The sequence below is a fragment of the Oryctolagus cuniculus genome, chromosome 7, assembly GCF_964237555.1.
Source record: "Oryctolagus cuniculus chromosome 7, mOryCun1.1, whole genome shotgun sequence".
Taxonomy (NCBI): Eukaryota; Metazoa; Chordata; class Mammalia; order Lagomorpha; family Leporidae; genus Oryctolagus; species Oryctolagus cuniculus.
In genome coordinates, this window is record NC_091438.1 from 149,176,821 (window position 1) to 149,202,741 (window position 25,921).

General features: G+C 54.0%; 1 protein-coding gene across 1 annotated transcript; it reads right to left on the minus strand.

Moving 5' to 3' along the window:
• Positions 1–120: 120 nt before the first annotated feature.
• Positions 121–9,509, minus strand: LDLRAD2 (low density lipoprotein receptor class A domain containing 2). Its single transcript, XM_051856743.2, has 5 exons — positions 8,976–9,509; positions 6,083–6,517; positions 2,367–2,498; positions 553–714; positions 121–467 (listed from the first exon to the last, which is right to left on the minus strand). Exons 1-5 carry the CDS (start codon positions 9,361–9,363, stop codon positions 250–252), a joined length of 1,335 nt encoding a protein of 444 aa, XP_051712703.1. The 5' UTR covers positions 9,364–9,509; the 3' UTR covers positions 121–249.
• Positions 9,510–25,921: the final 16,412 nt, after the last annotated feature.

The window sequence follows — 25,921 nt, forward strand, 5'->3', positions numbered from 1 at the left end:
TGCAGTGGGGCAGAGAGAGCAGCCGAGGTCCAGGAGTGAAGCGAGGCAGCCCCCACTGCAGAGCGCAGCCACCAGCAGAGCTCGGGCCTGGTCACCGCCCCCACCCCCCCAGCCCTCACCACCACCCTGCAGGGCGGGAATGTCCCATTCCCTGAGGGGTTTAAGTGGCTGACCCAAGGTCAGCCAGCTGAGGGGTTGGAACCCGAGGTCCATCTGACCCCAGAGCCCTCTCTGACGCCCGCAGCCCCTCTAGGGGTGGTCTCCCCGACCTGGGGAGACTGGCCCACTCAGCTGCAGCCCTCCGGGGGCGACTTGGCCAGGACACACGCGGCAGACAGTGCAGGCTGGAGCAGCAGGCCACCAGGCCAGCCGGCCAAAGGAGCAGCAGCACCAGAGGAGACCCACGAGGAGGCCAGCACAGGCCAGGAGCAGAGAGGAGGCCAGCGCCACGCCCCATCGCCAGGGACCTGCGGGAAGGAAGAGCCCACTCAGCCCTCAGCCCAGGCCGATGCCCTGTCTGTCTTCACCATGTGTGATGCCGAGTGCTCCTACCTTCCAAAGCTGTGTCCTGGAGTGCGCGGCCCCGGCCCTCTGGGGGACTCCTCGGAGCTGTGGTCTGGGGGGAGCCTGCAGACCCGGGAGCCCAGGAGAAAGGCGGGGACTCGGAGGTGTCGCCGTCCACACTTCCTGTCTGGCCAGGCACCAGAGAGGGACCTGTGGGGGGAAGTAGCCGAGGGAGCACGCTGACAGCGGCCCTCTCTGGGGCACTCGTGTGTTTCATTGAATCCCCACAAGACCCCGCGGAGCCCGTTACAATCGGTATTTCCAGGTACAGAGGCAGGAAGGGAGGCACAGAGAGGTTCAGTCGCTTGCCGGGGTAACACAGCTGGGCTGGTGACTGGAGGAGATGTGATGTCCCCGCATTCCCCGTGCTGGGCTCTTTGTACGGTGGATGGCAACTCTGAGAGCTTTATCATACACAGCTCACAGATAAGGAAACTGAGGCACGGAGGTTCATTCTTCTACTCTCTCGTGTTTCTTGAGCATCTACAATTCCACAGACATGGCTCCAGGGACTGGAGGGTACAACAGGGAGCAAGATAAAAACGAGTTCACGGCCTTGGTGAATTAGTGTGCACAATGCAAAATGTGAATATGTCGTATGTCACGAGGGGAGGAGCAGGTAAAGCCACCCTTGGCGACATCGCAGAGCACTGGTTCGAGTCCCAGCTGCTTCCTTTCTGACCCAGCTCCCTGCGAGTGCCCCAGGAAGGCAGCAGATGATGGCCCAGGGCTTGGGCCCCTGCACCCATGGGGGAGACCAGGATGGAGCTCTGTCTGCATTGTTCCGCTAACTCCTGCAGACAGGACCAGCAGGGCAGGTGTGAGAAGGGGCGGAGCCTCAAGAAAGGCTGACTCAGCAGCTGGGGCCTGGGGGACTGGAGGGTAAGGAGAAGGGAAAGGCTGTGAGGGGCCCATGGGGGTGGGTGGAGTTTGAGATGCCGCCTAGACACCCTTGTGGAGCTGACAGGGTGGGAGGAGACTGTGGCTGGAGTTCAGAGTCGAGTCCAGCTGCTGACACCGCGTCAATGAGACCACCAAGGGGATGGGCGTGGATGGGAGAGAAAGGGACATGGGGGCTGCACATCACAGCCAAAGGATTGTGCGTCAGAGAGACAACCAGGAACTGGGAGGAGGCAAGGAGGCGGGGCGGGGGCGGCTCTCCGGAAACCAGGTTTATCCTCAGTTAGGTGCTTTCTTGCAGTGAACAGCCTGCTCCACCATCCAAGGCAGCTCTCCCTCCATCCCACTCCTTAATGGGAGGCAGGAGACATCCCTGGACCTCCAGGAAGGTTTTTCCCAGGTAATGTGTTCTGGTCCCCCCTGGCCACACAAATCATCCCTTCCTGCTCATGTCACTCACTGGCTGCATGAAGGGGGGGGGAGGTCGTCGGTCATTTCTCCTGTCCAGGTCTCCATTTCTGTATCTGTCGAATGTGTGGGTCCGACTGGGTCGACGGATTTCTAAGTGTGTCGTGAGGGCGACACTCAGAGGGACATCAGTCAGCCAGGGCCAGAGCCCCCCAGGGCAGTCGCCCAGAGCCTCCCTGCTGTTGGTGGCTCGAGCCCTCCGTGCCAGGCCCCACTCAGGCAAAGTGTCCAGTACTAAAAATCCTTTGGAAATGGCAGGACCAGGTCATCTCCGGCATCATCCGAACTCCGACGGCTCTGGCCTTCAGGACTGGGATCTGAACGATTCTCGTTCTACCTTCTCTCTCCGGCCATGCTGCCGGCTCCAGCCGGGGACTCGGGGACAGGCCACCTTCTAGCTATTCAGAAAGGACTAAGTCACACCCATCACTGACCTCTGCAGTTGGATGGTGGCCAGGAGCCCTGGTCACTGCTGTCGCCACAGTTGTCCATGCCCCAGCGATCACATACCAGGCCCGGCGGGATGCACCTGCCATTGTGACAGCGGAAGTAGGCTCCACAGGGTCCTGGGGTGGAAAGGGGAAGCCGAGGTGAGGATCCCATGTGGGGCCTGTGACACGCAGGGGGTGTGGCCCTCCAGTGAGAGATCGGCAGGTGTGGGCAGGACACAGCGGCTGTCATGTGCAGGCAGGTGAGTAGGGATGGGTGTTTCAAGGGTAGAGATGATGTTGATGATGACAACCCAGTGCGGTGAATGCTGCCCTGAGCCCCATTTTCCAGGTAAGAAGACTGAAGCACAGTGAAGTTAAGTCACTTGACCGAGGCCACCTGCCTGGATAGAAGTCCCATGCAGGCTGGATCTGGAGCCTGGGCTCCTAAATCCACACTGCAGCACAGGGCTGTGTGTATGTGTGTTGTGTGTGTGTGTCACTGTGTGTGTGTTTATATGTGTGTGTGTGTTTATATGTGCGTGTCACTGTGTGTGTGTATGTGCCTGTGTGTGTTGTGTCACTGTGTGTGCATGTGTGTATCTGTGTCTCTCTGAGTGTTTATGTGTCTCTCTGTGTGTCTATGAGTGTCTGTGTGGGGCACCCTATGATGTCCCAGTGAACCTCTGAACACTCCCAGCAAAGCCACCGCTCTGCACTTGGCCAGCAGTTCTGTCTGGAATTCTTTTCCTTGGACAACATCCCAGCCCACTCCCTTGAGATCACCCCTCACACTTTAACCTTATCCGCAGGCCACCCTTCCCTGGGGCTCCCTCCCTCCCTTAGGGCTTTGGGCCCCTGTGCAGGACTGACCACCGCCACAGAACGTGGATCTGCCTGAGCATGTGCCATGGCCTGTCCCCCACCAGGATGCCAGCTCTGAGAGCACAGGGGCTTCTCTTGGTCACTGCTGGAGCCCTGGAGCCGAGCACAGCCCCTGTCCTACAGCAGGTGCTCAAAGAACATTGAAATGGGTGCAGATGTGGAGACACAGCAGGTGAAGCCTTCACGGGGGATGACAGAGTGCGTGAGTCAAGTCCCAGCTACTCTGCTGTTCCGATCCAGCTCCCTGCTACTGCACCCGGGAAGCAGTGGGTGATGGCCCAAGTACTTGAGTTCCAGCCACACCACCCACATGGGAGACCCGGAAGGAGTTCCTCTCCATCCCCCCCTTTTCTGTCGCTCTGCCTTTACTAGAGCCATGGGAGAAGTTGCCTGCCGTCTATTTCATGAGATCGGAGCTGCAAGAGCGATTGTGAACTTGGAGCTGCAGCGTCTCCTGCTGCCAAGCAACAAAAGGAGCTCCCTGAGACGGAAGCCAAACAGACCCAGGCACAGTGAGGACAGAGAGAGGGAATAGAGACAGCCCAGATGACAGTTCCTGAACTCCTGGATCCAGCTATACCTGAACCAACACCCTAAAGTCCCAGTTTTTGAAGCTCCCAAAAATTCTCCTTTAAGTCAACTACTAGATGGAAGATCTTTCTCTCTTTGTCTCTCTTTCTCTGTAACTCTGACTTTCAATTAAATAAATAAATCTTAGAGAGAGAGACAGAGAGAGAGGGAATGCCTTAGAACAGAAACAGTAGCATAGTGACACATGGGAGCTACATGTGATAGTGACACATGGGAGTTCCACGTGTCACTGTAGGTGTGTGTGTGTGTGTGTGTGTGTGCCAGGCAGGTGCCTGTAGGTATGAGTGACGGAGACGGGCATGAAATGAGCCTTTCCTCCTTCAGATGACAAAACTAGCTGAAGCCAGGGCGGGGAGAGGGCGTCACCACTGCCCCTTACGGGGTCCAATCTTGCCCAACACGGAGCAGCACAACAGTCCCAGCCTCCCTGGCTGCCAGCGAGCAGGGCTGGGGAAGGGAGAGAGTGAGGAGGGTAGGGAAGGTGGAGGTGCCGATTTCTAGCCAGCCAGCGAGAGCTGCCTGGGAAGCGACATGATGTGGACCCCGGCTTGCTGCAGACGCACACAGGGGGCCTGGGCACCACCGATCACGGCCCCGAGGATTTAGGGTCTAAGTTGCATAGCCCAGAGCCAGACCCTAACAGGGCAGAGACAGGGAATCTAAAATCCAAAATCCAAGGATGAGCATTTGGCCTAGTTCTTACGCTACTGGCTGGATCATTTTTTTTATTATTTGAAAGGTAGAATGAGAGAAAAAGGGAGGGAGGGAAAAAAGAGGGGGAGAGAGAGAGAGAGAGATCTTCCATCTGATGGCTCACGCCCCACATGACTGCAGTGGCCCAAGCACTACGCCTTCCTCTGCTCCCTTCCAGGCAATTAGCAGAGAGCTGGATCAGACACAACGCAGTCAGGACTCAGACACAAAGCAGTCAGGACTCGAACCTGCATTCCAGTATGGCGCAGACAGCAACCTAGTTCACTGCGCCACGATGCCTGCTCTCCCTAGCTCTGCTCCTGATTCCAGTTTCCTGCGGGTGTGCACCCTGGGGAGCAGCAGGGGACAGCTCAAGTAGTTCAGTCCCTGCCACCCATGTGGGAGACCTGGATGGAGTTCTGGGCACCCAGCACTGGCCATTGTGGACATTTGGGGAATGAACCAGCATATGGGAGTTCTGTCTGTCTGTCTGTCTCTCTCAAGTAAATAAATATTATTGTGTAAAAGGAATAAAGAATTTTTGAAATAAATTAAAGGAAAAAAAATCCTAACTCCAGACCTTGCACAGCTGAGTCGAGTGTGGCTGGAGGACCAGAGAGGCAGCATGAAGGCCTCCTTCAGCAGCTCGGCGTCGAAGGGCCATGCACAGCTGACAAGTCCGGGGGTAGCCCTTGCCCAGCCTGCGCTGGCCCTCAGAGACCCCATGCACCTGCCTGGAAGTGCTCCCCCATCGCCCAGGAATTCTCCAGCCTGAGTGTCCTGCCAGAGGCAGTGGTAAAGCTTCTCTGTGGTTCTAGAACCCACTAGACTTTGGGGGCACCCTTGCTAACCATTGCTGGACACAGCTTCTGGGGTGGCATCAGCAGGGGGCTCTGGTCCCAGGGGAACCTGCGGGGACAAAGCCTTGAACTCCAGTTGCGCTGAGGGGTGTCCCTGGCATTACTTACTGCTTTACTCTCCCTCCCTGCGCCCGTGCCCCTGTCTGCAGCTACGAGGGTCAGAACACTGCACAGCAGGGCTGCTGTGAGGCCCGGGCAGGGGTCAAGGGCACTGCCCAAGAAATAAGTACTGCTCATTTCCATCCTGAGAGGCCCCTGTCCTCGCTGACAGTTTCTGTGCGAGAGGCAGGCGTCTGAAGGCGTGACCGGGACGGAGGAGCCCGTGTGTGAGCATGAGACTGCGTGTGTGTGCAGTGCGCAGGTGTGGAGGTGGCACCGTGTGTGTATGAGCTGTGTGTGGTGTGAACTGTGGGTGTGCAGTGAGTGTACAGGCATGTGGGCTGTGTGTGTGCGTGTGTGTGCATGCCTGGGGCTGGGGAGGGGTATGGGACACACATTCAAGGAAGCCAGGTAGTGGGGGGGTGGCTCTTGGCTCCTGGGACATCCCTTACTGTGACCCTGCACTGCCCTTGTCACCACCTGCTTCCCTTGCTGGGACCCAGCCCCTGCAACGTGCGTCCCAGGGCCCCACCAGTCCCTGCCCCCCACCCCACACCCATCCAGCCCAGGGCCTGGTCTTCAGCCCCAGCTCACCCAACCGGAAAGAGGTGACTTCACCCACGAAGTCCACGCGGGGCTGGCGGCCTCTCGTGACCAGGCGCAGGCCCAGGAAGGGTCCGGAGGAGGCCACGGGGGCAGGAATGGTCAGGCCGCAGAGAGGGGCCCCCAGGGGCTGGCCTGCCCCTGGTGAGCCCTCGTAAAACTGCAGGTAAGAGCCAGGCGCACAAGGGTCGGAGAGCACCAGGGCGGAAGCGTTGGGAGCTGGGGGCGCTGGGGAGGCTGGCGCCAGGCTGTAGACCAGGAAGAAGCGGAACTGGAAACGGATCCTGTCTCCGGGGGCCGCCGCCCGCACCCAGAGCCTGCAGTCAGTGTCCGGAGCCACGAAGTAGAACTTGCGGGACGTGGAGTGAGAACGCAGCAGCAGCCCGGGCCCCTGCCACGTCTGCCCACAGAGGTGCACCAGGTCCGCTGTGGAGAAAAGCACCGACCCTGGAGCCCTGCGCCCTGGGCTGGACCTGGCTCCGCCCCTGCTCGCTGGGGCCCCCACAAAGTCTCTGCCCTCGCTGAGCCTCCGGCTCCCCATCAACCAAATGGGAAAGGTTAGGCAACCTTAGAATGTTTGTGAAGAGTAAGCGATTGAATTTAGTCCGAACGCACAATCCCTTATCCGAAAGTCTAGGATGTGTTCCATGTACATGGTACATTATAGTGCCGCCCCACATGGGTCTCCAAAATCAGTCTCTAGAGAAAGCAAAGAAACATGTACCCTCGGGACAAACACAGCAAATGGCCTTCTGTTGGGTCAGGTCCAAGTTTTCAGTCAATTAGTTAAGAATAAATTGGGGGCCGGCGCCGCGGCTCACTAGGCTAATCCTCCCCCTGCCGGCGCCGCAGGGGTAGGATTAGCCTAGTGAGCCGCGGCGCCGGCACACCGGGTTCTAGTCCCGGTCAGGGCGCCGGATGCTGTCCCGGTTGCCCCTCTTCCAGGCCAGCTCTCTGCTGTGGCCAGGGAGTGCAGTGGAGGATGGCCCAAGTGCTTGGGCCCTGCACCCCATGGGAGACCAGGATAAGTACCTGGCTCCTGCGCGCAGGCCACGGCAGCCATTGGAGGGTGAACCAACGGCAAAGGAAGACCTTTCTGTCTTTCTCTCTCACTGTCCACTCTGCCTGTCAAAAAAAAAAAAAAAAAGAAAAGAAAAGAAAAAATTGGGGTTTTCAGGGCCTTCTGTGTTTTGGAATTGCAACGAAACTGCATGGACATGAGGTGTTGGGCTGCACTCAGCATTTTTTTAAGACTTATTTTTTTGAAAGTCAGAATTGTGGAAAGAGAGGGAGAGAGAGAGAAAGAGAGAGATCCTCCAACCACTGGTTCACTAGTTCACTCCCCAAATAGCCACAATGGCCAGGGCTGGGCCAGGCCAAAGCCAGGAGCTTCTTCTAGGTCTCCCACGTGGATGGCAGGGACCCAAACGCTTGGGCCATCTGCTGCTGCTTTCCCAGGCCATCAGCAGGGAGCTGGATGGGAAGTGGAGCAGCCGGGACTTGAACAGGCACCCACCTGAGTTAGAGAAGGGTTTGTGATTTTATCTTACTCACTGTTATTCAAGGACGGGGCAAGCACTCGAATGTACCTGTCCCTGTTTCTTCTTGCTACAACAGCCTGATCCTTGGCTGCTGCTCAGGTATGAAACCTGCAAGACCTCGGAGAGGGCTGCCCCGAGCTCCTGAGACAGCTTTTCCTCTCTGGTGAAACGGCAGGGGAGGGGCCCGCTCCGTGGCGCAGCGCGCTAAGCCTCAGCCTGTGACGCCAGTTCAAGTCCCGGCTGCTCTGCTTCCGATCCAGCTCCCCCACTAATGCATCCACAACAGCAGCAGGAAATGGACCAAGTACTTGGGCCGCTGCCGCCCACATGGCAGATGGGATGTGGTGCCCGACTTCCGAAACAGCAGATCCCAATCCCTCCCTCTCTCTCTCTCTCTCTCTGCCTTTCAAATAAATAAATCTTGAAAGGAAGGAAGGAAGGAAGAAGGCTGTTAGCTGAAGATATGATGCCCAGAGCTGCAGCGGCTGCCTGCAGGGATGAAGTCGTGAAGATCACAGAGAAATGCTGCGAGCTGAGCCGCTGAATGAGCCACCTCCAGACCCGCCTGCAGCCACTCTCTCTAGGTGAAATAGCACGTTCCCTTATGTCCCAAGTCCCACTTGGCTTGGTACTGTTACAGCCCCAAATACCCTTATTGGTATAGGATGCAGTCAGGATGAAATGAGATACTATGTAAGTATCTGGCGGGAGGTGGGGGCCCCAGTGGGTGCTCCAGGGCCGGGCAGGAGGAGGGTCCTCAGGGAAGAAGTCTTTCATCAGGGCTCAGGGTGCAGAAGCGCGCCCCCCAATCTGTGCAGAGCTGCTGACGTCAGAGCCTGCACTGGAGGCACATGGGTGCGGGTGGCACTCAGAAGGGAGTAAATTAGGCATCGTTTATGCGCCAGGCACCAATGTCTTCTTGCCTAGTTCAACTCATCTTCTGTGCTCAGTAGTAGTCGTCCTTCAGGGAAGAGGGAGGACGACCATTGGTCCCATTTTACTGCCAAAAGATTGAGCCTCAGAGAGCTGTGAGGCTGATCTCAAGGGTGAAAACGTAGGAGGTGGCAGACTGAGTGTGAACGCAGGGCTGTGCAGTTCCAAAGCGCACTGTTACCCACAGCCAGAGCTGAGGGCGGTCCCACCCTTGCGCAGACCCTGCTTCTGGGCGTCTTGGAACTCCAACCTTCCCGAAGGACCTGGGGCTGTCCAGCGAGACCAGGAGCAGGGTTTCCCAGCCCCCCATCCCCACCCCAACTCATGGGACCCCAACCCGCCAGGGTAAGTTCTGACCGGCAGAGGGGGCCTGAGCCTCCCGGTGCCCCCGCCAAGCCCCTCACACTCACCAGTCTCCACGGCAGATGCAGCCAGGATGGCCGCCCCGAATAGCAGCAGCCTCTGGGGCAGCTGTGGGAGACACGCCCCCATCCAGGCTCTGCGGTGCCCAGCAAAAGCACAGACCTGTGGGATCCTCAGGTTGGGGTCTTTGGGGAGACTGGGGAGTGAGGTCTGGCCAGGCCAGCGGGGAGGCCGACAGGGGAAGAGGCGCCCCCAGAACAGGGGGTGCAGAGTGCCCAGCTCTTCTGGCCTCTCCCTCGGATCTTTGCACTGCCCCCGCCCCATCCTCTTTCCCTGGGTTATGATTGCGTCTGGGGTTGCCATGGAGATTTGGGGCCAGGGCCGGAGCCTGGAGAGAGAAGGAGGGGAAGGATGTCTGCTCACCCCCTGCTGCATAGGAACCAGGAAACCCAGATCCGGGTCAGCCCCAGGGCTTCCGGGATAGGAATCCACAGCCTCAGCCCCTGCCTTCTGGACAGTGACACCCGAGTGACTGCACGTGAGGGCAGCACAAGGCACCAGGGGAACCTCTCTGAGGGCCTACAGAGGGAAGTGGTGAAGGGGCACCGGACCAGGAGACGGCCCTGTTACTAACAAAATCTCCCTGCCCCAGGGCCTTGGCTCTCACAGTTCTCTCTGCTCGATGTGCTCTTCTCCCACGGCGGCCTGCGGCTGGCTCCTTCAGGTCATCACATTTCAGCTCCCACATCCACTTCTCAGACCACACTTCCCTGCCCTACCAGCGCCCCCTCTCCTAGTCACTGGGTCACCTCTCCCTGAATGGGCCATCTCGGCACTCCATGGTCTCCTTGGGCTGCTGTGGAGCCGGCATTTGATGAAACCTGGATTATCTGCTGCATGTGAGGGCCAAGGCTAGACCCTGGGGGCTCCAAGAAGGCTCCCACCACCTTGGGCAGGAGATCAGCCCTGGAGCTCGGGAAACTGACACCTGAGCCCCATCACTTGCATGCAATTACAAGTTTTTGTCAGGTTGGCAACAGTAGCCACTGGTTTAGAGTTTCAGAGGTTTTTTTTAATTCCCTTTTAATTTATTTATTTTTTTTATTTTTTGACAGGCAGAGTGGACAGTGAGAGAGAGAGACAGAGAGAAAGGTCTTCCTTTTGCCGTTGGTTCACCCTCCAATGGCCGCCGCGGCGCACCGCGCTGATCCGATGGCAGGAGCCAGGTACTTATCCTGGTCCCCCATGGGGTGCAGGGCCCAAGTACTTGGGCCATCCTCCACTGCACTCCCGGGCCACAGCAGAGAGCTGGCCTGGAAGAGGGGCAACCGGGACAGAATCCGGCACCCCGACCGGGACTAGGACCCGGTATGCCGGCGCCACAAGTATTCCCTTTTAATTTTAAAATTTATTTTCATTCTATTTGAAAGGCAGAGAGACAGAGAGATGGAGCGAGATCTCCCATCTGTTGGTCCACTCTCCCAAATGTTTGCAACAGCCAGGGCATAGCCAGGCCAAAGCCAGGAGCCTGGAACTCAGTCTGAGTCTCCCATGTGGGTGGCAGGGACCCAAGTTCCTGAGCCATCACTGCTGCCTGCCAGGGCGCACAGCAGCAGGAAGCCGAATGGGAAATGGAGTAGCCAGGATCTGAACCAAGAGCTCCAATGCGGGATACAGCATCTTTTTCTTTTCTTTGTTTGAAAGAGTGAAGAGAGATGTTCCCGCTGCTGGTTCACCCCAGGCATCTGCAACAGCCAGCGCTGGGACAGTAGAGGCCAGGAGCTAGAAACTGCAGGTCTCCCATGTGCTTGGCGGAGACGTCAGTACTTGACACTGCCTGCTGCCTCCCAGGGTGTCCATCAGCAGGAAGCTGGACCAGAAGCCAAGGAGTCAGCACTTGAACCAGGCACTGTGATACGGGCACGGTGTCCCAAGCATCGCTTAATCCACTGCACCAAATGCCAACCCCACGGCTTCAGTTTTGCAAGAGGAAAGTTCTGGAGCTCAGCTGCGTGATAATGGGAATATACTCAACACTACCGAGCTGCACGCTGAGAAATGGTTATGATGGTGAATTTTCTATTGAAATTTGTATTTGTTGATTTAAAAAGCAAAGAGACACTGATCTCTATCTGCCAGTTTGCTCCCCAAATGCCCACAACGTCCAGGACTGGGCTGGACCAAAGCCAGGAGCCAGGAGCCAGGAGCTTAACCCGAGCCTTCTATGTGGGCAGCAGGAACCCTGTTACTTGAACCGTAAGATGCAATTTTTGACTATGTGTTTTTACAGCACTTTTTAAAAAGATTTATCTTATTTATTTGAAAAACAGAGTTACAGAGAGAGGTAGAGACAGAGAGAGAGGTCTTCCATCTGCTGGTTTACTCTCCAAATGGCTGCAACAGCCAGAGCTGAGCCAATCCAAAGTCAGGAGCCAGGAGCTTCTTCCTGGTCTCCACATGGTACAGGGGCCAAAGGACTCAGACGATCCTCTGCTGCTTTCCCAGGTGTGTTAGTGGGAAGCTGGATCGAAAGTGGAGCTGCCGGGCACTTTGGAATCGTGCTAAGCGAAGGCCAATGGGAGGGTGGAGGTGGAAGTAGCTCTATGAATGGGGCTCAGGTCCCTTCTAGAGCAGTTGTATGGGTGTCCCGGAGTGGCCTCTAAGAATGTTCCCTGCGCTCTCTGTGTGTGTGCGTGTGTGTCTGTCACTAGGACACCTTCCCAGGGAATGTGACAGCACTGGCAAAGAAATAGGATTTGAAATTTATGAGGCCAGAAACCAGGGAGTGGGGAATCCTTCCAAATGTTACAGCTCACAGAACATTGGTAGAGATTGTCCCAAATCTAACAGCAAAGTTAAAAGTGTGAATAACCCTACCAATGATGGATTGCAAAGCTGAAGGTAGGGGCCGGCTCTGTGGCGCAACTGGCAAAGCTGCCGCCAGCAGTGCCAGCATCCCATATGGCCCAGCTGCTCTCTGTTCTGATCCAGCTCTCTGCTGTGGCCTGGGAAAGCAGTAGAAGATGGCCTGAGTCCTTGGGTCCCTGCACCCACATGGGAGAACCAGAAGAAGCTCCTGACTCCTGGCTTCAGATCGGCTCAGCTCCAGCTGCTGCAGCCAATTAGGGAGTGAACCAGCAGATGGAAGACCTCTCTCTCTCTTTCTCTCTCTCTCTCTCTCTCTCTGCCTCTGTCTCTCTGGAACTCTGCCTTTCAAATAAATAAATAAATCTTTAAAAAAAAAAAAGCTGAAGGGAAAAAAGATTTTCAGCTATCGCTATAAGAAGCCAATCGAGATGCAAGAGACGAGACTGGACTATCCTTCTAGTCCCTCTAAGGACAATACCAGAGTGCTATCAGCTTCTCGTAAGTCAGCTAAAAGTGTGGCCCGCAGGTTAAACCATGGTTTGGATGCCTGTATCGTGTGTTGGATGTCCTGTCCGGCTCCAGGCCTGGCTACTCTGTTGCCCGTTAATGTGCCTGGGAAGAAACAGATGATGCCCTGAGGACTGGAGTTCCTGCCTCCCACATGGGAGACCCGGGGGGTGGGGGGGAGGCGGGGGGTAAGTTCTCTTGACTTCGACCCGGACCAGTCCTGGCCATCTGGGGAACGAACCAGTGTATATAATCTCTCTCTCTCTCTCTCTCTCTCTCTCTCTGTGTCTCTGTCTCTCTCTGTCTCTGTCTCTCTCTGTCTCTGTGTGTGTGTAACTATGTGTGTGTAACTATACCTTTCAGATAAAGAAGAATTTAAAAATAAATAAATACATAATAAACAAATACTTTCAAACATGATTTTGTGTCCATCACATCCTTACTTCTTTTTTTGTTAAAATAATTATTTATTATTTGAAAGTCAGAGTCATACAGAGACAGAAGGAGAGGCAGAGAGAGAGAGAGTTCTTCCATCCACTGGTTCACTCCCCAGATGGCTGCAACAGCCCGGACTGGGCCAGGCTGAAGCCAGGAGCCTGGAGCTCCATCTGGATCTCCCTTGTGGTGGAAGGGGCCCAAGCACTTGGGTCATCTGCTATTTGCTCAAGCGCATTAGCAAGGAGCTGGACCAGAAGTGGAGAGCTGGGACACGAGTCAGCGCTCATTTGGGATGCTGGCATCACAGGATCACAGGCAATGGCCTAACCAAATTCGCCACAGCACCAGCCCCAGGTCCTGGCTTTTAGAAGTCGCATGACTGGGGTGGGTAGCGCTGTGGGAGGAGGGGCTCAGTTTGAGATGGCTGCTGGACCTCCCAGGGCGGGGCAGGACAGTTGGATCCCAAGTCTGGAGTTCAGTGGGGAGTGTGGACTGGGGGTGTGATCTGGGGAGCGGGTGACTGGTATAACAGGTCGGGGGGTGGAGATTGCCCGGAAGACAGCATTAGCTCAAGAAGCGCTTAGTCTCTCCTCCGCCAATCCTGCTGAATTCCACGGGGACCCCGGCTCCATACAAAAGTGCCCACCGGGGGGCAGTCAAAGCCAACACAAGAAAGAGGACCGGGGCCTGAGTCCCAGGAACAGGGACTGGGAGGCTGCAGGAGAACTCCACCCAGCTTAGAGGACAGGATAGCTCCGTGTGGTCTCACTTTGACCTTGAGTCCAAGTCCTCCACCTGCACCAGGAGCTGCTAAGTGGCACAGTCTAGCAGACATGCAAATCGGAAGTAAATCTGGCATCGCAGGGCCATGCAGAGAGAGGGGTGGGAGGAGCTGAGCTTCATCCAGAGCAAAGAAGCCAGGGAGTAATCAAATGAGCCAGCGTTAATGAAATGAATAATATCAGTGTTTAATAAAACATCTCAGTACGTGCCTTCACAATGTATTGAGTGTTACTATTGTAGAGATTGTTTTCCATCATGAAATACAGAAGCAGCCATTGCTACTGCATTAGAAAAGGAAGGTGCTACCAGGCCGACCTAAGTCCCTGCAGGTCCCTCGAGAGGCCAGAGGGAAATAGAGATGACAGACACCAGAGACAAAACTCAGGGGCGGCTGGTGCTGTGGTGAAGCGGGTAAAGCCACCGCCAGCAGCGCCGGCATCCCATATGAGCACAGGTTCTAGTCCTGGCTGCTCCTCTCCCGATCCAGCTCTCTGTTGTAACCTGGGAAAGCAGTAGAAGATGGCCCAAGTGCTTGGGCTCCTGCACCCACGTGGGAGACCCAGAAGAAGCTCTTGGCTCCTGGCTTCAGATCAGCACAGCTCCCGCTGTTGCGGCCATCTGGGGAGTGAACAACCAGATGGAAGACCTCTCTCTCTGTCTCTACCTCTCTCTGTAACTCTTTCAAATAAATAAAATAAATCATAAAAAGAAAAGAAAAGAAAAGGAAAGGAAAGGAAAGGAAAGGAAAGGAAAGGAAAGGAAAGGAAAGAAAAGGAAAAGAAAAGAAAAGAAAAGAAAAGAAAAGAAAAGAAAGGCAGAACAACCAAAAGAGAAGGAGAAAGAGAAACAATGAAAATCTTCCATCAGCTGGTTCACTCCCCAAATGCCCACCACAGCCAGGGCTAGGGCAGGCCAAAGCTGGGAGCCGGGAACTCCATCCACATCTCCATGTGAGTGGCAGGGGCCCAAGTATTTGGGCATCATTTTCTGCCCTCCCAGGTGTATTAACAGAGCAACAAGGACTTGAACTGGCTTTCTTATATAGGATGCTTTTTTTTCCACCTGATATTTTGTGTTTAATTTAATGTATACAAATGTCATGTGTTTCATATGTACAGATTCAGGAGCAGAGTGATACCTCCCGCCCCACCCTTCCACCCTCCTTCCTCCTCCTCCTATGCGCACTCTTAATTTTTACAAAGATCTATTTTCAGTTTACTTTATTCTCATAAGATTAATCCTACACTAAGTAAAGAGTTCAGCAAATAGCATGAAGAAAAAAGCACCATTCCTCAATAGTGGAGACAAGGGCTGTAATCAACCATCAAGTCTCAAAATACCCATTCCACTACTGTACACCACCCTGCTTAACCTGCTGGGCCACAGCGCTCGTCCTACAATGACCTTTAATCAAACACCCTAGAAATTGCAGAAGAGATCTCTGCATACCCAGGAAAACACATGCCTATCACAGATCCTAGTATGTAGTGTGGATTTTTATAGCACTACTATCTCTAGATCACCAGACCACTAAGCCCAATCTGCATTTATTTGGCAAGGAAAATTATGTTTCAGAAACTATTCCAAAGAAGTAGAAACAGCCCAGTACTTGCAATTTGAGAATGTTAAAATGCCCTACCTAAATTGGTTAAATGTCTAGGTAGGGGCTGGTGCTAAGACGTAGCCAGTAAAGCTGCTGCCTGCAACACTGGCATCCCATATGGTTCCCTGGCTGCTCCACTTTTGATCCAGGTCCCGGCTAATGTGCCTGGGAAAGCAGCAGAAGATGGCCCAAGTCCTCATGCCCCTGCACCCACATGGGAGACCTGGATGAAGCCCCTGGCTCCTGGCCTAGGCCCAGTCCAGCCCTGGCCATTGGAGTCATTTGGGGACTGAACCAGCAGATGGAAGATCAATATCTCTCTCTCTGCCTCTCTCTCTCTCTCTCTCTCTCTCTCTCTCTCTCTCTGTCTCTCTGTCACTCTGCCTTTCAAATAAATAAACAAATTTTTTCTTAAAGAAAAAGATCTCACAATTGGTAGGCTATTGGAGAAAACACATTCCATGTTAAATGTTCCTTTACAGAATCTAAAACTTCCCTGGAGGCTCAGACAATAGGCACCATAGGATGAGCTGTAGAAGGTGGGAGACTTCGTACCTGAGCACCTGCACTACGAGTGAAGAGGGAGGGCCGTGAGTCTTGGACACGCTGACTGTTCACTGTCAGATTAACGGAGGCAAGAATCGCTTCAGCCTGCTGGACACAGACGTGGTTGATAAGGAAATCTAGCCCATTGGGGAAGGAAAAGAGGCACCGGTTACTCGCCTCGAATTCCGGGATACAGAGGGATTGCTGGTAACCCCCGAATACGAACCGAGTTGCCTCTGCTGGCATGAGCTGCTCTGTCTTCGTCCCCTAAAACAGAAATGGGGTAGAACAGGAGAGACGGAACTGGGTCCCCGTGGGCCACCAGGGCTGCTTGAGGGGCTCAGCGGTAGGTGGTGTCTCAGCCTGTTGCGAGAAGGCGGGGAACACGTGGCCCGCCAGCCCTGCAGGCAGTAGCTCCTCCTGGTCTGAACCGGCACCCGGGCACCGGCTCTCGGGAGTGCCTCGCTCAGATCACAGGGGCCAGGCGGAAAGCAGCAACCCCGAATCCAACAGGAGGGAGAACCCTGTCAGGCGCGGGGTCAGCCCAGAGTGGGAAATCGGAGTCCTCGCCACTTCTGCTGAAGCGATACCCTGAGGTTACCTAAGAATCTGCTCCACAGCGGGGGATGACAAGTCAGTGCTCCAAATGGACAACAAAATGCCTCTAGCAAACAGCCAGCCAGCAGGGAGAAAACCAACAAGGGAGAATAGGATCAGAACTCAACATCTCACACATCAGAACGGGTCTCGGCACGCAGAGGTTAAAACTTCAGATGCAAAAACCCAGGGTCGGGTGCTAGGCGCATTGTTAAGATGCCCACAGCCCCCATCAGAGGACCTCGGTTTGAGGCCAGGCTCCACTTCCAATTCCAGCTTCCAGCTAATGTGCACCCTGGCGGCGGCGGGGGGGCGGGGGGGAGGCGCAGGGGGGTGGCAGGAACAGCAGGTGGTAGCTCAAGTACTTGGGTCCCTGCCATCCGTGTGGGAGACCCCCATGGCTGCTGCAGGCATTTAGAGGGTGAATCAGTGGACGGAAGATCTCTCTGACTCTACCTCTGTCTCTCTTTCTCTCTCTCTCTGCCCTTCAAATAAAATGCAAATAAATAATTTTTGTGTGAAAGTGCAAACAAAGGGAAAGGAGGAGTGAAGGGAAGCAGGTCAAGGCGGCCAGCTAAGGAACCCAAGATTTGCCCAAATAAAAAGAAGAAAATGAAAGCAAGGAGAGGCCAGCCTTGGAGCAAGCAGAAGGCAAGTGAATTCTGATCACTGTCACACACGCTGTCTCCTTGGTGGTCTCCTGCCTTCTAAAATCCAGAGGAGTGGTTTTATCAACTGTTTTATAAATGCAAGTTGTTTGATTGTTCTAGAAACATTTTTTTTTTCAAAAGATTTACTTTGTTTATTTGAAAGGCAGAGTTGTACAGAAAAAGAAGGAGAGACAGAGAAAAACAGATCTTCCATCTGCTGATTGACTTTCCAAAAGGCTGTAACAGCCAGGGCTGGGCAGGATGAAGCCTGGAACCCAGAACTCCATCCAAGTCTCCCAGAGGGGTGGCAGGGGCCCAAATACTTGGGCCATCTTCTGCTGCTTTCCCAGGCACATTAGCAGGGAGCTGGATCAGAAGCAAAGCAATCACAGCTCCATGCAGTGCTCACCTGGGGTGCCAGCATCTTAACCCACTGTGCCACACGCCAGTCCCTAGAAACATTTTAAGAAGGAGGGAACTCAAATTCCTCCCACTTCTTTAAGTGTAAAAAAAAATTTTAGGAGCTGGCACTGTGGCATAGCAGGTAAGCTGCTGCCTGCAGGGCCGGCATCCCATATGGGCGCCGATTTGAGTCCCAGCTGCTCCACTTCCGATCCAGCTCTCTATGGCCTGGGAAAGCAGTAGGAGATGGCCCAAGTCCTTGGGCCCCTGCATCCATCCGTGTGGGAGACCTGGAAGAGACTCCTGGCTCCTGGCTTTGGATAGGCACAGCTCCAGCCGCTGCAGTCATTTGGGTAGTGAACCAGTGGATGGAAGACCCTTCTCTCTCTCTACCTCTCTGTAGCTCTGCTTTTCAGATAATAAATAAATCTTTTTAAGACATTTTAAAGGGGTGAACTCAGAAAATAGTGGGATGTTAAATTATGCGTTGGACATCAGCTTACCACCACATAGGTGGGGAGTGGAGTTTATGTCCTACAACACAGAAAGTGCGCTGAGCGGCATATGGAGTTACAGTCCTGTAGCTAACACGTCATTTTCAGCCGCTTCTGCTCCCGTGTTGTTCAGGTTTCCCAAAGAAATTGCTCTTTGACCATTGCCCTGTCAGGTCAGAGTACAGCCTGCAACAGCTTTGGCCAGGGTGGTTCACTTTTCCCAGTGACTTGGTGCCTCTCCTCTGAAAGACGGAAAATGGGAATACGAAACCAACGAAGGATCCTTGAGGGCTCGGGGGCCACAGAATTCCGCTGTTCTGCTCCCTCGGCTGGAGACTCGGGAATGAAGTTTCAAAATTCCTCTGTTGCTATGGGAGCCGCACTTTCTAGCTCGGAATAGCCTGTAAGGGTAACAGGTGTGCCCAAGGTAAGGTCTTTGAATGCTGTCGCAGAGAACCTTCTGGCTTAGCCAGACCTCTCTGAGACACGTGGATATGCCGGATGAATCATCTACGAGTCTTCATGAGGCCACTTGAACCTGCTTCTCTTCATGTGGCCTTGGAGGATGCTTCCAAGAAGAAAACGACCTTGAACCAGAGATACAGCCACTTCCTGCGGGCTATCACTGCCACGTGACTCAGTCTGTCTAGGCTGTGCCTCCTCCGCAGGGACTTCGTGGTGAGCTGGGAAAATTCAGCTGCAAGGTATGAATTTAGACTACGACTTCAGGGTCAATTCAATAGCGGCATTTTGATTTTTCATTTGTAAAATAAAATCTTCCACTAAAAAAAAAAAAAAAAGAAAGAAAGAAAGAAAGAAAATGGGAGTAGGTAGCGTGCACAAGTGAAGGAGATGAAATTGTGAAAGGGTGGGGCTTCCCCAACAGCTTCTCGGCATTTGAAGAGATTGGTACTTGAAAGCCTCACGGGAAATTGGCTTCCACATTTATTCACTGGATCTCAGCCAAAAAGCTGAGAAGCAGGTGCTTCCAAACTTAGCTTCCCTTCATCTAGGACAAAGAATCTACTTCTGATCTGATCATTATCTTAAAAATAATCTGTATTTATTTATCTTCATTTTATTTGAAAGGCAGAGAGAGAGAAAGATCTCCTACCTGCTGGTTCACTCTCCAAATAAGCAAAACAAGCCGGCACCATGGCTCAATAGGCTAATCCTCCACCTTGCGGCGCCGGCACACCGGGTTCTAGTCCCGGTCTGGGCGCCTGATTCTGTCCCGGTTGTCCCTCTTCCAGGCCTGCTCTCTGCTGTGGCCCGGGAGTGCAGTGGAGGATGGCCCAAGTGCTTGGGCCCTGCACCCACATGGGAGACCAAGAGAAGCACCTGGCTCCTGCCATCGGATCAGCGCGATACACCAGCCGCGGCGGCCATTAGAGGGTGAACCAATGGCAAAAGGAAGACCTTTCTCTGTCTCTCTCTCTGTCTACTCTGCCTGTCAAAAAAAAAAAAAAAAAAAAAAAAAAAAGTCAAACCAAATAAGCAAAACAGCCAGACTGGGACAGGCTGAAGCCAGCAGCCTGGTTTCCCACACGGGTGGCAGGGACCCAAGTACTTTGATCCTTTTCTGTTGCTTTGCCAGGTGTATTGGCAGGAATGCTGGTTCGGAGGCAGAGCAGCCAGGAATAGAACTGGCACTCAGATATGGGATGCAGACCTTCCAAGCGGTGGCTTAACCTGGTGAACCGCAATGCTGGCCTCAGGGTGGGTTCAACATGGAGCGCTGTTAATCCACCTACCACAAACCCATAGGACATGAGAAGGAACTTAAATTCCATTCGAAGTGCATAAAAAGATGCCAAAATGGAGTGTCATGATCTATAACCATACTTGCTTCTTTTTTGTGTTGACTGAGCTCGAAGCGGGCCCAGGACAAAGGCTAGAATAATCCCAGTGTTTAGAAAACCAGCTCAGATGGAGGAGGAGGAAGGGGATCTGAGCGGGGGCAGCCACTGCAGGAGGTGGAAAACCAGCAGAGGGCGCCGCCCAGATGCCCAGAAAGGAGGACAAAACAGGATGGCAGATGCGGTCACCTGCGTGCGTGATGGCAGAGCTGGGGTCTGGTAACTTGGAAGTCAGGGCGACCTCGGCCATGGCAGCTGTGGAGGAGCGGCCGGTCAGAGGCCAGGCTGGGGCTGGGTGATAGATGAGTGGCTGGCAGACAAGCCACGAGATCGGCTCCTGAACTCTTGGAAGGTGGCTGCTAGGAACTGAGATGAGCTATACGTGAAAATGTACATCTGATTTCCAAAACTCAGTGTAAAAAATGCAGAAATATCAGTAATTTTTAAGAGATTTATTTATTTATTTTTAAAGATTTATTTTCTTTATTTGAAAGAGTTTCAGAGAGGCAGAGGCAGAGAGAAAGAGAGGTCTTCCATCTGCTGGTTCACTCCCCAGATGGCCACAATGCCTGGAGCGGCGCCTGGATCTTGAAGCCAGGAGCCAGGAGCTTCCTTCAGGTCTCCCATGCAGGTACAGGGGCCCAAGGACTTGGGCCATCTTCTAATGCTTTCCCAGGCCATAGCAGAGAGCTGGATGGGAAATGGAGCAGCTGGGACTCGAACTGGTGCCCACATGGGATGCCAGTGCTGCAGGCAGCAGCCTTACCCAGTACGCCACAGCACCAGCCCCTATTTATTTATTTTGAAAGTCAGAGTTACAGAGAGAGGGAGGCACAGAGAGGGGTCTTCTATCCTCTGGTTCATTCCCCAGATGGCCACAACAGTCAGCACTAGGCCAGGCCAGAGCTGGGAGCAAAGAGCTTCACCCTGGTCTCCCATGTGGGTGGCAGGGCCCAAGCTCTCGGGGCCATCTTCTGTTGGTTTTCCCAGGCCGTTAGCAGAAAGCTGGATTGGAAGTGGAGCAGTGGGGACACCAACCGGCACCCATATGGGATTCTGGCACTGTAGGTGGTGGCCCTACTTGCTGTATTACAATGCTGGCCCCCTCAGCAATATTTTTAAAACATTCGTTACACAGGGAAATTAAGCATTTTAGCGATATTGGATTAAACACATAATTAACATTATTATATCGGTTTATACTTTTTAACCTGAGGGCAAGTGTTGTGGTACAGGAGGTTATGCTGACAACTGGGACACCCATACCCTATATCAGAATGCCTAACTCAGGTACTGGCTACCCAGCGCTTCTGATCCAGTTTCTAGCAATGCACCTGGGAGACAGGAGATGATGGCCTAAGTGCTTGGCTTCCTGCTACTCACGTGGGAGATCCAAATGGAGTTCCTGTTTCCTGGCCCAGTCCTGGCTGTTGTGGGCATTTAGGGAGTGAACTAGAAGATTGCTCTCTGTCTCTCCCTCTGTCACTCTGCCTTTCAAATAAATAAATCTTTAAAAAATATTACTGTGGGGTGTGGGCATTTAGCCTTCATGTTAAGATTCCCATGTCCTGGGGTCAGCATTGTGGCATGGTGGGTGAAGCCGTTGCTTGCGACTCTGGCAACCCATATGGCACTGGTTCGAGTCCCAGCTGCTTCACTTCCGATCCAGCTCTCTGCTAAACTGGCCTGGGAAAAGCAGTGGAAGATGGTCCAAGTGTTTGGGCCCTACAACCCATGTTGGAGACCTGGAAGAAGTTCCTGGCTCCTGGCTTTGGCCTGGCCTAGAGCTGGACATTGTGGCCATCTGAGGAGTGAACCAGCAGATGGAAGATCTCTCTTTCTAACTCTCCCTTTCTCTCTGTAACTCTTTCGAAATAAATAACTTAAAAAAAAAAAAGTTTCCCATGTCACACACTACAGTGCCTGGGTACAATCCCCAGCTCTGGCTCCAGACTCTAGCTTCCTGCCGAGACAACCCCTGAGAAGCAGCAAGGTTGGCTCATGTGATCGGGTTCCTGCCAAGTGCGAGGGAGACCTGGGTTGTGCTGCTGGCTTCCAGTTCTGACCGTGGCCCAGTTCCAGCCATTGCAGCCATTTTTAGGAGTGAACCAGGGGATGGGAGCTGTCTGTCTCCATTGCAAAGGGAACCAAGAAATGGGGAGAAAGATAGAAGGGATTTAACATTGCTAATGAATCCCGCGTCCTTTTTCAAAATTTTTATTTATTTGAAAGGAAGAGAGAGGGGGCGGAGGGAGAGAGGGAGAGGATTCCCTTTTGCTGGCTCACTCCTCAGATGCCCACAACAGCTAGGACTGGGCCAGGCTGAAGCCAGGGCTGGGGAACTCAATCCAGGTCTCTTATGAGCGTGTCAGGAGCCCCGCTGGGTGATGCATCACCTGCTAGCCCCAGGTGTGCATGAACAGGAAGCTGAAATGAGGGGTGAAGCCAGGACTGAAACCCAGGCACCCTGAAAGGGGATGTGGTCACCCGCTTAACCTCTGCACCAAGCTCTTGCCCCCACCTTCTTTAACACCCCCACCCCTATGTTTTTGAGACCCACACGCAATTCCTCTGATTCTCCTCCTATAGAAAACTGCTCCTTCTGGATCTTCTCCCCAGGGTCTCCTTCCTGGCCCTGTCACTCGTATGTGAAGGAGTCTGCCACACCACCATGTAGGGGAAGGGAGGTCCAGGCAAAGGAAACAGCATGTGCAAAGGCCCTGAGGCAGGAGACTGCTTCTGTAGTCGATGGGCCAGGGAGGAAGCAGGAAGTGAGGCCTGAGCAGTAAAGTGTGTGTGTGGGGGGGAGGCTCTATCACTGTTTGCTGAGTGAGGTGAGAACTCTCTGGAGGTTCTGAATGACAGACATGGCCAAGAACAAACCACACAAGGAGGCAAGGGTGGAAAGGAGATGGTCAGTGTTGTATAGCAGGTTAAGCCGCCACCTGCAACACCAGCATCCATACAGGAGCACCGGTCCCATCCCAGAGGCTCTGCCTATGACCCAGCTTCCTGCTAACGTACCTATGCAGGCAGCAGATGATGGTCCGAGTGCTTATGCCACTGCCACCACATGGAACACCCAGATGGAGTTCTTGGCTCCCGGCTTCAGCCTGGCTCAGCCCCGGCCATCGCAGCTATTTGGGGATGGAAGGTCTCTTTCCGATTCTCCCTCTCTCTCCATCACTCTGCCTTTCAAACAACCAAGTCTTAGGAAAAGAGAGGGAGCCCAGTAAGGACCCTCTTGTAATGGTCCAGGGGTGACCAGTGGTAACAGTCATTGCATTCTCCCTATATGCTGGGGACAGATGTCTCAGGCTGCCAGGAAGGACTGGACATGGATGTGAGAGAAAGGGAGAAGTCAAGGCTGCTGCTTGGTTATTGGGAGGACAGAGATACAGCAGCTCCTGCGGTGGGAAAGGTTGCAGGATATTAGGGGGCGGGGGGAGCAGGAAGCCGCTGGAAGTGGAACAAGGCTGTTTTCGACCAGTAAAGCCCCAGAGCTGCACACTGGAGATGCCAAGGAAGCAGCAGGGTGTGCGGGGCTGGCGTCTTCCAAGCACTGTCAGGCCTGGAGGTATCAACTCAGGGGCTCTCCACACACGGCTGCTATCTACAGCCCAGAAAGGAGACAACACGACATCACCCAGGGAGTGAAGAAAGGGGAGGGGTCGGAGGGACTGAAGTCTAGGCCACTCCAGTCTCCAGGCTGAGGATGAGAAAGCCCAGCAAGGGACACAGACGAGGCATGGCCAAGGAGCCACAGGGAAATCAGAAGACCAGAAGACCGTGTCTCCAAGAGCAGGGAGTGAATCGCCGGGACAGATGCAGCCAAGAGGTCCAGTGAAACACCGCGTGCTTAGCACTGGGTCTGAGACGTGGAAGCCACTGGCGACTTTCACAGGAGAGATATTGTTATAAAGCAGGGGGGGCCAGCTCGGTGGTGCAGCAGGTTAAGCCACCACCTGTGAAGCCAGCATCCCATAGGAGCACCAGCTTACGTCTCCTTGCTAATGTGTGCGGGAAAGCAGCAAAAGACAGCTCACCCTGGCCTGAAGCGCCAGCGTCCATGTGGGCGCAAGTTCTAGTCCAGGCTGCTCCTCTTCTTTTTTTTTTTTTTTTTTTTTTTTTTTTTTTTTGACAGGCAGAGTGGACAGTGAGAGAGAGAGACAGAGAGAGAAAGGTCTTCCTTTGCCGCTGGTTCACCCTCCAATGGCCGCCGCTGCAGCCGGCGCACCGCACTGATCCTGGCAGGAGCCAGGAGCCAGGTGCTTTTCCTGGTCTCCCATGGGGTGCAGGGCCCAAGCACCTGGGCCATCCTCCACTGCACTCCCTGGCCATAGCAGAGAGCTGGCCTGGAAGAGGGGCAACCGGGACAGAATCTGGCGCCCCAACCGGGACTAGAACCCGGTGTGCCGGCGCCGCAAGGTGGAGGATTAGCCTATTGAGCCACGGCGCCGGCTCCAGGCTGCTCCTCTTCTGACCCAGCTCTCTGCTGTGGCCTGGGATAGCAGTGGAAGATGGCCCAAGTCCTTGTACCCCTGCACCCAAGTGGGAGACCCGGAGTCTCCCAGTTCCTGGCTTCAGATTGGCACAGCTAAGGCCATTGCAGCCAATTGGGGAGTGAACCAGCAGATGGAAGACCTCTCTCTGTGTCTCTACCTCTCATTGTAAATCTTTCAAATAAATAAATCTTTCAAAAAAAAAAAAAAAAAAAGATAGCTCAAGTCCTTGGGTCCCTGCACCCACATGGAAGACCTGGATGGAGTTCTGGGCTCTGGCTTTGGCCTGGCACATTCTTGGCTGTTGTGGCCTTTTGGGGAGTGAACCAGCAAATGGAAGATCTCTCTCTCTCTCCGTGTCTCTCCCTCTCTCTGTATAACTCTGCCTTTCAAATAAATAAATAAAATAGTTTTGTAAAGCGATTAAATAAAAACCTTAGGAGGAAGTGCTGTTCTGGACTAATCTGTACCAGGTAGCCCCCAAGAGATCAGACTAAAAGTCAAAATGGAGTCACTAAGCCATCATGTGACCCTCTGAGAAGTCCAGGGTCAGCCAGCTTCCCACAGCAGGCCAGTTTCAATCCACAGAACCTTGCGATTCCTAACCAAAAAAGCAACCTGAAGCTAACCAAGCAGTCTTTTAATTATTCTATCTCCCCGTCCCCTCTTTCAAGAAAAGTGACTTTGAAAAGATCAGTCTGCCTTCAGTTCTTTGCTTCTATTCTCATCAGCCCCTTTCTGTCTATAAAACCAACTTCCAGCCGGCGCCGCGGCTCACTAGGCTAATCCTCCACCTAGCGACGCCGGCACAGACACACAGGGTTCTAGTCCCAGTCAGGGCGCCGGATTCTGTCCCGGTTGCCCCTCTTCTAGGCCAGCTCTCTGCTGTGGCCAGGGAGTGCAGTGGAGGATTGCCCAAGTGCTTGGGCCCTGCACCCCATGGGAGACCAGGATAAGTACCTGGCTCCTGCCATCGGATCAGTGCGGTGCGCTGGCTGCAGCGCACCGGCCGTGGCGGCCATTGGAGGGTGAACCAATGGCAAAAGGAAGACCTTTCTCTCTCTCTCTCACTGTCCACTCTGCCTGTAAACAAACAAACAAAAAAAACTTCCCTAACTTATGGGAGTACTTGCTCCCGGCTCCTGGCTCCTGGCTCTGGCCTGCCCAGCCTTGGCTGTTGCAGCCATTTGATGAGTGAACCAGTGGATGGAAGACCACTCTCTCTCTCTGCCTCTCCTTTTTTCTTTGTAACTCTTTCACATAAATAAAGAAATCATTTTAAAAACTGTGATTTTGATTTATTTGAAACACAGAGAGGCAGGGAGCTCCCATGCCCTGGTTCCCTCCCCCAAAAGCCTGCAACAACTGAGCTGCGCCAGGCCAAAGCCGGCAGCACGGAACTCCTTCAGGTCTCCCACGTGGGTGGCAGGGGCCTGTGGAAGGCACCGGGTCCCTGCTGAGGAAGGAACGGAAAAGCCCCAAGCCAGCGGCAGTCTGCCTGGGACGCAGATCTCCCAGATTATAATCCATGCGGCAGCAGTGGTCAGCTCCCAGCTGGCCCGCTGCCCTCACAAGGTAGGAAATTAGCCATTAGCCTGTGTGTGAGAGAGGGGCTGACAAACAAAACCAGCTGAACGAGGGATCTGTGCAAGCAGACCTGTTTGCACATTCAGTCTTTGTGTCCCAGAAGCTGGTTAGCAGGGTCCCAGTCTACCCCGGGGGCAGCTTTGGGAACTCTTCCCTG